An 11,314-nucleotide genomic window follows, 5' to 3' on the forward strand; every position below is an offset into this window, starting at 1 on the left:
TAGATCTGAGCTGCCACTGTTGTGGGAGTCTTGTCACACAACCAGAAGGCTGGGAGGTTTGAAGGACAGGGAGGGAGGTACACGCGGAGGCTGCTGGGGCAGGTTTGCACATGGTGCTTGAGGGTGCGAGAACGCGTACAGATGTCCGTAAGAGAGGCGGAGGCCTGAAGTTGCACGTACTGGAAGGAGCCGTGTGGAAGTGGGAAAGGCCTGAAGAAGAGGAGGCCGCAGCAGGCACTGTGGTGGCTCTCGTGGCGGCCAGTGAGCTTGCACACCTAGCCTCATGCTGTGGGGTGAGCTTGTGGGGAGGAGTATTGTCTCCCAGCCTGCACAGAGTGCGCCCTAAGCCGTTTTCCTGGATACTCTAAGCTTAATCAGATCCTAAGATGTGCTCTGCTTGTCATGAACTGGCTGTAATTATATCTCCCTTTCTTGTTTCACTGACAGCTGTAAAATACATACTGAGAGAAACCCTACCAACTGATTTTACTGCCTTGGTTCCAGAACAATAAAGATCCACCTTCCAGCCCAAACATAATTAGGCTTGGCTCATGTTCAGGCTTTGGCAGTGTTATTGTTTGCCATTTACACGCTATGTTCTTGGTTCCCTTCCTTTGGAGTTTATTTTATTCCCTCTGCCTGTTTCTGATAAGCCAGTCTGACTGTGGGACTTCGTGTGTAAATGTTGGAAAGGAACGTTTTGTGGTGCTTCCTTTCAGAGAGACTGAGGAGGGTACAGGGGAGTCCTAGGCCCGGTAACCGACAGAGTGAGCAGAGAGGATTCCGGCCTCATCTGGCACTAGGCCGCAAAGTGTGCCAGTTGGTCAGCAGTGCCCCCCACCGTCAGCTTCGAGCTGTAGCAGCTGGCCAGCCAGGGCGTGGGGTCTGCTCTCCTGGCCCTGTACTGTGAGTTTTGTACCCTTCAGGACTATGAGGAGAAAGGTAGCAGAAAATGCTCAGCCTGCCTCCAGAGAGCCCTCAGAAGAAATGCATAGGGTCGAGGGAAAGCTCTCTCTTGCGTGACTTTGCAGGTAAAGAGGATGTTTGAAGTAGGCATGACTTGTCTGACAGGTTTAGGGTTGTTAATGGCTCAGGACTCCTGAGAATTCCTTTGGCCTCTTCACACTGCTATCAGTGATTCTTAATTAGTTCTGATAATATGTGCGTGTCTGGAGCAGGCCATAAATAATGGCTGTTTTAATCAGCTGTTGGCATGCAAGGCCAGGCCGCAACCTCCAGCAGTGGCACCTGGGACCGACATTTCAGAAAGGGAGAAGAGACCGTGTTCCTAATGGCACCGTTTGTGCCAAGACTTGAGTAGGATTCAGGCGGGTAGAAGGCTCCAGTTAACCAACAGGATAGCATTAATTTTGATGTGTAGACATCTTTTATTGTCGTTACTGCATTAAGATATTACTTGGCCTTCCTTTGAGAGGATATAGACCTTGGTGCTTTCGGTTCAGTCTTTGCGCTTGGATTCCTCTTGTTCAGATGTGTACCACCATAACCTCGTTCTGTGTGGTTTTAAGAGTCTGTGTAGGCAGGACTGGCTATCTGATAGAACTTCAAGGAATTATTCCTGAAATGATCAGGGAGGAAGACAAGTTTTTCTAGACAGGGCTTTGCAACCAATAGGATAAATGGTGAACTTCCTAAAAATTTCTACCGGAGAGTTAGGCCAGACCAGAAATAGCACTAGGTTTGCATCGTTTATATGTTTGTGTGCGTGATGAGAACTCATCTCTGTTGGTAAATGTAGCTGGAGCAAGTTGAGGAGATGGGGGCCAAAGAAGTAAAGGGTTTATTTTCCTGCTTTGAGGAGTTTACAGTCCAGTATAGGATGAAGACACGGGATCTGAAAAGGCATCTGACCAGCCAGACAAAACTAGTTACTTGCAGTCCCACGATGACTTGCTAATTGGAATCTGTGCATTGGTCTGTCAGCCAGTGAGACCAAGTGGGGCTCTTTGGCAAAGGTCTGCTCCCTTGGGGCCAGTGCAGTGGCTTCTGGGTATCTGTAAGATAGCATTGGTTGTCACGGCGAGCTGCTCCTTACACATCACAATGTTTTACTTTGCTGTTTCTTTCCTCCTGGTTTTCTGGGCCCTGAAACGGCACCTGGTGTGCTGGTGCTGATGCAGGTAAGACTCTTTCAATGGGCGCCTGGGTGCCTCGGTTGGTTGGGTGGCTGCCTTCGGCTCAGGTCATGATCCTGGAGTCCTGAATCAAGTCCCTCATCAGGCTCCCTGCTCGGCAGGGAGCTTGCTTCTCCCTCTGCCTCTCCCCCTGCTTGTGCTCACTCTCTCTCTCTCTGACAAATGAATAAATGGAATCTTAAAAAAAAAAAAAAAAGACTTTCAAGTGTCCCAGCTGCTGCAGACTTTGGCCTTATAAAACCAAGTATTTTCCATGCTGTACTTTCAGTGATTGTGATTCTCGCTAACCTTTATAGAGTTCCTTTCTTTACGGCAAATAAAATGTTCAAGATTCTTCTGAGTAGGTTGCTTTCCATGTACTCTTGCCCTGAGGTTTGAGTATTAGGTTACATTCACTCCAAATGTGGGGAGAAAATGACAGATTATTTGAGAAAACAAGTTGCTCACTAAATATCTTAAGCAAAGAGGAAGGGCTAAGTAGAAGAGAGGAGGAGGAGGAGGAGGAGGAAGAGGAAGTGGGAAGCAGAGAGGATGAGCAAGTCATCCAGCCAAGACCTTGAACAGCGGGGAGCTGAGGGTCAGGAGGCTTAGTCAGCATCTGTTCCACTTGTTTGTGGGGAAGGAGGAGTCTACTCGCACCCCCCTGCCACGGATGCCATTTCCCCCACTTCGGGAAAAGCATGTTCTCTTCTCACGTGGCCCACAGGTTGCTGTTATGTGCTGTGCCAGCCTTTTCTCCGTAATAACCGAATAGACTTGGTGCATTTGGCTTTTGTGGTCTGAAGTGAAACTGTTACGAGAGGGGCGCCTGAGTGGCTCAGTCGGTTAAGTGCCCGACTTCGTTCGGCTCAGGTCAGGATCCCCAGGGTCCTGGGATCAAGCCCTGTGTTAGGCTCCCTGCTCAGCCAGGAGTCTGTTCATCCTTTTCCCTCTACCCTGCTCCTTCTCGTGGGTCTCTGCACGCTTGCTCGCTCGCTCTCAAATAAATAAAATCTTAAAGAGTAAAGTGCTAAGAGAGCTTAAGCTTCCCGCTCCTCTGGAGGGCTCCATGGTACACATCCCACATTAGGCGGCTAGGCCAGGGGAGGGCCAGTCTTGGCTTTCACAGAATCCTGGATCGAGTACATCCATTTGTGGGTCTGGTTTCCTGTGATCACTTTCCCTTTCTGTCTTCACCTCCTTTTGAACCGCAGACTCTGGCCTGGTCGTCCCAAGTGTTTCCTATGAACTGCATAAAAAGCTGCTGTCTGTGGCCGAGAAGCACGGCTTGACTCTGGAGCGGAGACTGGAGATGACAGGAGTGTGCGCCAGCCAGATGGCCCTGACCCTGCTCGGAGGACCCAACAGGTAACCGCCTGTGGACTGGCTGTGGCTGCATGGGGCGGGGGGTGCTGTTCTGCCGAGGCACCACCAGTGCCCCACACAAAGGAGCTGCTCAGTGTGAGTCCCTCTGTGAAGTCCCTTTCCTGGGTGCTCTGAGGGTTTTGTTTGCCCCTCTCACCCACCTCCTGGAAGTCCTCGTTCTTCTCTCAGCAAGCTGCCCTTTGACCCTTTCTTCCCTGATAACAGCTGGCTTTGGCACTTGTTCTTCACTAAGAGGGGCTGGGATACAGATTAACCCCGAGTTCCATACCTGAGAACTTCTAGAACCACCTTGACAACTGGGTGGGAGAGCTGGAGTTTGATGCCTTCCTACCTGCCCTCTAGGCCCGTATGTCAGGAGCAGTGCTTAATTTTATTTGTGGTCATTTACTGATACCGTGTGCCAATCCTTGTGCTAGGACTAGGGACACAAAGAATAAAAGACTGCGCCTGCCCTCTGGAAAGCTGGTGAGGTCTCCAGAAAGTACATTGTGGTGGTAGAGGAAACAGGATTGTCTGGGAAGCCGCAGTAGCATCCAGGCGGAGTCCTGCGGAGGTGGGGGAATTAACAGGCCGGCAGGCTGGGCGAGGAGTCCGGCTCTGGGGAGTAGTCTGTGCCGAGGGCGGACCGAACGGAGAGCGTGGTCGTGGCCGGGGTCTTTGAAGTCATCCTGTGGGGCTGGGAAGTAGGGCTTTGCAACTGCTGCACGGTAAGGAGCTGAGCTGCCGACGGGATTTCAGAAACAGCAGTGTGGGGACAGGATGTGAGTGTCCTCACCCCATCGCTTCGCCCTCTGGCCAGCTTCTTGGGGCCGGTTGTCCTTGGGCCTGGCTTTTCTCGCCGCCTCTGACCTCTCAGAAGGGCCATCTCCTGCAGCTGCTTTGAGAAGGGTCACCACAGCTTGTAATCTTTCAGTGTGTCCAGTACCGTGCAGTTTTTCACTGGGCTTTCACAACCATGTTTAATTTGATCCTCATGACTTCACCGTGAAGGTGGATAGTAGCCTGGTGTTGTGATGGCGAGCCGGCTAAGGCTCCGAGAGCGGAAAGCCTCACCCATGTTGGCGCCCCTGGAACGTGGAGGATCCAGGTCTCCTGTCCACATAGGTCTGTTGCGAGTGTCTGGACCCTGCCCCCTGCTGTTGGCTGTGTGATGCCAGGGCCTGCTGTGAGTCCTCCGACGGGAGACGCCTCTGTGAGAGGAAGAGTCTTCAGGGACAGACATGGGCGAGTCAGATGCCACCGCTCAGCAGTGTCTGTCTGAAGGGAGGAGTGCTCGTCATTTCCTTAGATGCAGACGTAGTGGGGGAAATGAATGCTTTGGTATATAGCAGAGTGCATCGCTAAATCCCCCCAGATTTATTTGGAGCACAGGGGCTTCCTCTCTGATTGGAACAGCACCTGTCATCTGCCTCCTTTTGGGAGACTAGTAAGTGACTGTGACTGCTAAGGAGGGACCCAAGCCCGTTTCTTGCTGTCCGTCTCCCCCTGCCTTCCGCCCCGGAGGCCGACTGCGCTGCCCGTGAGTTGGGAACAGCTCCAGAGTTAATCCTCCAGACTTCCTTACTTGTGGCTCAGCTCTGAATGGCAGGAGCTGGAAATGACTTCATCGGAAGTGGGTATCCAAGGGGGCTGCCTGAGTAGGAGACCAGGAGGCCCCCAGCCTGCTGCCTCCTCTGACCCGCACTATAACGTGTCAGGCCCTGTTCCAAGTGCTGTGCGTGTGTCAGTCCACATGGTGTCCCATGGAAGGGGTCCTGTTAGCATCTAGTGTTGCCCTTACTTCACTTCCTGGCAGCTCAGTGAAGAGAACTTGGCCTGGCACCTGATGGCGGACGATTCAGAACGGCCGTGTTTGGTACTTGCTGTGAGTTTCTTAGGCGTTGAGCCACAGTCATCCTGGAAGAGGTGAGCCTTGAGCTGTATTTCAAAGAAAAGATGGGCCAGAGTTTGACAAGTGAAGGGCTTTCTGGGCAGGGGACATCTCTGAGGAGAAGCAAGAAAGAGTCTTAAAAGTACAGACGGCAAAGAGTGAGGCCAGCCTCGCCGCAGTGGAGCTGCATGTGGGGAAGAAGAGCCAAGAAGGATGTCGAGGTGGGGAAGCCTCTTTGCTGATCAGAGTTTGGACCTCGCAGGTCCCACAGAAAAGTTCTGTGTTTCTGGTCGGAGAGCAGTGTTCTGGCAGCAGTGTTCTGTGGAATGAGATCTGGGGGGAACTTCCTAGCGAGAGAACCTAGCAGATGAAGTGACACTGGGATGTTGGGGCCGTGGGAACACTGACCTGTAGTCCTGGGGGTGCGGTGGCTTTTCACCCCCTCTGGGACCTGGGACTGTTAAGAACTCGGAGAGCAACAGGTGCTGAGAGGCACTCATCTGCTTTCGCGTGCAAGGGATTGGCAGGTCTGCAGCTGATGATGCTTATTTACCTTCTGTTCCAGGTTGAATCCCAAAAATGTTCATCAGAGGCCCACAGTGGCCCTGCTGTGTGGCCCCCATGTGAAAGGGGCTCAGGGGATCAGCTGTGGAAGGCACCTGGCCAACCATGATGTCCAGGTCATCCTCTTCCTGCCCAACTTTGTCAAGATGCTGGAGTCCATCACCAACGAGTTGTCTCTCTTCAGCAAGACCCAAGGCCAACAAGTATCTAACCTCAAAGGTGAGCACTTGCGTAGGGCTGGGCTGGAGTCTCAGGCCTCCGCCCTCCTCACGTAGTTTGATGGTCTGGTGCTGCCGCCCAGTGGCGACGGGTGGAACGTCACAGATGTAAGGCATCCTCTGCCTGTTAGGAGTCTTCGTACGCAAAGGAAAAACTTGGGATGTTGACTTGCTTACTTCCCATCCCTTCGCTGTCCTCCTCTCCCACTACTCAGATGGAGAGCTGGGGACCCACTGGTTCACTTTACAAACATTTACAGAATAGGCACTATTCCTGACACCGAGGCTGTGGCAGTAGATTTTTTTTTTTTTTTAAATCCATGCTTCCTTGGAGCTTACATTCTACTTAGGACAGACAAAGAGGCAAATAAGTAACCTTTCTATTAGGCCAGCTGGTGGTGTTACAAAGTAGGGAAGGGAGCTAGAGAGGTTGGAGGGCTGGAGGGTTGGGTAGGGACTAGCAGACTTGGACATTTCAGGGTCAGGTGGTAAAGAGCCTGTGGGTCACGGTAAGGGCTGGAACTTCGACCCTGGCTGCGATGGAGAGTCACTGGAGGAATAAGCAGAAGGAAGAGAGAATCCAGCTTGGGTTCCAGGTGATCATGTGGCTGCTGTTTGGGTGTAAACTGGAGGCTTGCAAAGAAGGGTGTTAAGAGGCTGTTGTGCGAAACCGGAAGGAGATGCTGGTGGCGGAGACAGTGGTGGGGGGGGGGTGGCTGAGTTTCTAAGTTAGTTTTGGAGCTAGAGGCTGCAGACTATCGGATGTAAGGGATATGACAGGGAAGGGTTAAGAACGACTCCAAGGCGTTTGGCCTGAGTGACCAGAAGGATGGAGGTGCCATCCTGAGATGGGAAGACTTGAGGGAGGAGGCTTGGGGGGGGAAGGTGCCTGTTGGATATGCAGGTGGGAATGGCGACTGACCGATATAGATGAGTCCGTGAGTAGGTGAAGGAGTCTGGCCTGGAGTGCCGAGTGCGTAGGTGGGAACGAGCCCTAACGAGCCTGGGCAAGCTGTCTTCTAGGAAGAGGTGGGGAAATCGTTAAGTCTAGGTTCTTTGTTTAGAAGTCAGGGAGTTGAGAGAGCAGCTCAGGAGACAGGGAGGGAGAAGGAAAAGCAGGAGAGCCTGGCACCTGGAAGGCGAGTGCAGAGTGGGGGTGTGCGGTCAGCTCTGCCAGAAGCCGCTCTAGGTCAGGCTCAGATGAAGGCCGAGAATCGACCGCTGGATCTTGCTGTGTGGATGCCCCTGATGATCTCAACCAGAGCAGTTTCGAGGGGGGTGGGGTGGGGGACAAAGTGATTGGAGTAGGTTTTAGTGAGAGTGCGGGAGGAGGAGAGAGAAGAAATACAAAGAAAGGGCCTTGCCAGGGGTCAGATGGCAAGTTGGTGTCAGACCCTGGGCCAGAACCTCAGGCTCCTGTGTGCATGTGGAAGGTAAGACCCCGTTCTTATTCTTGAGAGCCTACTGGCCCCCGGCGACATCCGCCCCCCCACCCCCCGCCCCGTCATGGTGGTCTGTTCTAAGTAAGGAAGCCCTGAGTCCCTAATTGAGAAATATCATACCGTAGCCAGGACGCGGGTCTGCTCTGGGTTCCCCCCGCTTGAGATCTGTAACATGATGCCGTGTTTTAGTCAGTTCTTCCTCTGGCTACCTAAAAGCTTTCCAGTTTCAACTCCAGGAGCCGAGTCTGAGGATGCTGACCTTGAATGTGGTCTGATTTCTCCTATTCTCAAATTATCCTCTTAGGCTGGTCAAGACTTACATAGTTGTTGAGACATCTGTTCTTACACTGTCCCAGAGGCTTGGTTTGAGCAGAGAAACTTTTTTTTTTTTTTAAAGATTTTATTTATTTATTTAACAGAGAGACAGCCAGGGAGAGAGGGAACACAAGCAGGGGGAGTGGGAGAGGAAGAAGCAGGCTCCCAGCGGAGGAGCCTGATGTGGGGCTCGATCCCAGAACGCCGGGATCACGCCCTGAGCCGAAGGCGGACACTTAACGACTGCGCTACCCAGGCGCCCCGAGCAGAGAAACTTTTTTAAGTGCCTGGAGAAATGATGGGTTCCCTCCCCATCCCTAAGATTGGGCTGCAAGGAGAACCCATTTTCATAAGATGGGGTGGGGGCGGGGGGAGGGACGCAGCAAGGCCAGGCTGGCTCCGGTCGGGTGAGAAGGCTAGCCCAGGGTTCTGGCCTGCTTGCAGTTCTTAGGCTAGTCAGCACATGGCAGGCGGCCCATTTCTGCTGGGCTCTGGGCAGGGCTCCCCCTTCTCAGAGCTCATAATGTACCCAGGGGGTTAGTCGGATGTGCATCTGCTGTGCCCGGAGACGGCCTGCACGGCCAGCACAGTGTGCTTCGGCCTGGGGGCTCCACGAGGACAGGGGTGCAGCGGGCTGACATGCCCTTCGTCTCTGGTCCCCGGCCCCGCCAGGTCTTGGAAGTCCAGGGTTCCGGCCCAGCCTTGAGAAAGCCGGCCTGTGGCGAGGCCTCAGAGTGGTGTCAGAACAAGACCCCCTTGGGGCCGTCTGGGTTCTAGTCCCCACCTGGACTGCTCTCTGCTTACAGCGGTTCCCATGTGGCGCTCTTTCCACCTGCAGATCTGCCCTCTAGCCCCGTGGACCTGGTCATCAACTGCCTGGACTGCCCCGAGAACGCCTTCCTGCGGGACCAGCCCTGGTACAAGGCAGCGGTGGCCTGGGCCAACCGGAACCGGGCGCCGGTGCTCAGCATCGACCCTCCCGTGCATGAAGGCGAGCAGGGTATCGACGCCAAGTGGTCGCTGGCTCTGGGCCTGCCTCTGCCGCTGGGGGAGCGTGCGGGCCGCGTCTACTTGTGCGACATCGGCCTCCCCCAGCAGGTGTTCCAGGAGGTGGGCATCAGCTACCACTCACCCTTCGGCTGCAAGTTTGTCATTCCGTTGCACTCTGCCTAGAGGGGCTCTGGGCGAGTTGGACCCTGCAGTCCCCCGCTGCTCCGGACGCACTGAACTTGACAACGAACGCCTTAAGGATGTGAAGCTTCATGGACCGTGTTGAATTTTTTCGCTTTTGGATTTGTTACTTCTGTGAGAGAACAGATCGTATTTAAAAATGACCTGTCACCTGCCCGTAGCCGGGGAAGGCTCTCCCACTGGGTGTCCTGGGTGGGCGGCAGGCTGAGTGGCTCTAGGCATCTCTACTCTTGGCCCCCCGCGTGGCTGCGTGGGGCTATGTTTACAGACTTAGGCAGCTCTCGGACTGTGTTTCAGGTTTACAGTCACTGGGGCCGGGGCAAGCACCTCGCGGGGGGGTCCTGTTTGGGGGCCTGTACTTGCTGTGGCTCCGTGTCCTCTGCCCCCTCCCCTCCCCCAGCCCTTCCTCTGATCATGTCGAGCTGGCTGTGCTGCCGCTGCCCGCCAGAGGGCAGACTTGCACTCCGTTCATTTCGAGGGCTTTGAGGAGGCCTTCCCGGAGTCCCGCCACAAGTTGATTTGGGGGGCTTTTGACCCTTTCTCCTGAGCTGATGCAAGTTTTATGCTGGGATTTTTTTCAAGGGTCCTTCTTCCTTTCCACTCCATCACTCTGAGAGGCAGGAAAGGGGGTGGCATCAGGATGGTTTTACTGTATTGGGATTTTATACTGTTTTTGTTTTCAGCCTAGGTAGTACGAGGTTACGTTACTGTAGAACCACAGTGCCCATCTTGCCAGTAGTGCCCCCAGCCCCGTACCCTCTCTAGCTGGGGGCAGAGCCTTTGCCTAGTCTGGGGCCAGAGCCCTCAGGGTGCAGCTTTCATGTTCAGTATTGGGGGGCCCCTGGGGGAGCCTGGTGCTGAGCCACAAGAGGCTCCCTGGTGCTTCTGTCTTAGGCCACCACTACCCCGCTCCCACCTCCATCCTGCCTATGTACCCCACTTCCTTCTCCCCCCCCCCCCCCGTCTTTCCCCTGAAACGGTCCTCTGCAGCTGTCATCCCGGAGCAGGGTGCATGTCCCCCTCCCCTGTCCGGGCTCCACCCCAGGTCTTACAGTGTCTGGGCTTTGAACCCTTTGTGGTCGTCCGCTCTAGACGAGTAGGCTTGGGGCCAGTGCCCTGTATCAAAAGATGCCAAAATGAGGCTAGTTCTAGATGAGCTGGCTGGCAGGGCTCAGCCACAGGAACGTACTGCTGCTCAAATCCTAAGGCGGGAAAGGCCTTGGATCTCACAGGCTTAGGCCTCGGAGGCTGGTTTCAGAACAGGAGCCATGCCCTAGAGTCCCTGGCAGGGGCCCTTGCAAAAAGTTCGTGCTTTAAAGCCTTTTTCAGGCCTTCAGACTTACCTTCTGCTCTCTGCCCACCCACTCTGGTTAAGCGGGTGAGTGGGAGGGGCTCGCCAAGCATCATGGACACAGGGTAGGCCCTGCTACCATGGGTTTCAGGCTACTTATCGCTTTTCTTATAGGAACATAGCCAGGAGCAGATGAGGCAGGGCTGAGGGCTGGTCCCTCCAGTCCTCCCATCCTCCCTCAGATGTTAAGTTGTCTCCAGCAGTGGGAGGAGGCCAGAGACTGTGAGGCTTGTTGTATCCTCCCTGAGCTTCTGCTCACTCTCAGGGCCAAGCGGCTCCCAAGATGGAGCCCTCTCTTTAGAGGCAGGGCCGTAGTCTGAGGAGCAGTGCTGGGTTATAGGCATTTGGGCAGCCACCATTAAAGTGTCTGGGTGCCTGCCTGTTCATGCAGTAAGGCCCCCCGATTGGGTACGGCGGGAGAGGAGCTCGCAGAGCCCTGGCCCGGCGGACCACGCTTGCTGCGGTAAGTGGCAGTGGCCCTGGGCCTGAGGGCCTTGTCGAGGGGCCGCTGGGAGCTTGTGCCCAAACCTGTCTTCTCCATGCGGGTGGCTCTGGAGCCTCTTCCCGCCCTCAGCCCAGGCCTTCCCCGGTGGTACTAAAGATCGGCAGGACTCCTCCACCTTCAGCTCTTTCCAGAGGCCTCCTGCCCCCGAGTGCCCAGTCCCCAGGGGGCCCCAGTCAGGTGGTCAGGACTACCACTCATGCAGCTCTTGGGGAACCAAAACCAGCACTTAAAATAAAGCTGAATGACAGAGTCCCAGGCTCGTGGTAAATGCTGCTGCCCCGGCCCGAGGAGCCCAGCCCTGCCGGCTCCCGCTCGCCGGCCTTCAGTCAGCAGCTGC

General features: G+C 54.7%; 1 protein-coding gene across 1 annotated transcript in view; it reads left to right on the top strand.

The window, feature by feature from the left end:
* Positions 1-11,227, top strand: part of EDC3 (enhancer of mRNA decapping 3) — a 56,523-nt gene extending 45,296 nt beyond the window's left edge. The window contains exons 5-7 of the mRNA XM_045795202.2: positions 3,350-3,503; positions 5,957-6,174; positions 8,769-11,227. Of these exons, the coding sequence (XP_045651158.1) occupies positions 3,350-3,503; positions 5,957-6,174; positions 8,769-9,103 (707 nt within the window). The 3' untranslated portion in view covers positions 9,104-11,227. The remainder of the gene's footprint in view (positions 1-3,349; positions 3,504-5,956; positions 6,175-8,768) is intronic.
* The last annotated feature ends 87 nt before the right edge of the window (positions 11,228-11,314 follow it).

This window comes from Ursus americanus, chromosome 28 (genome assembly GCF_024610735.1).
Source record: "Ursus americanus isolate L20-20 chromosome 28, mUrsAme1.1.p, whole genome shotgun sequence".
In the NCBI taxonomy this organism is placed as follows: Eukaryota; Metazoa; Chordata; class Mammalia; order Carnivora; family Ursidae; genus Ursus; species Ursus americanus.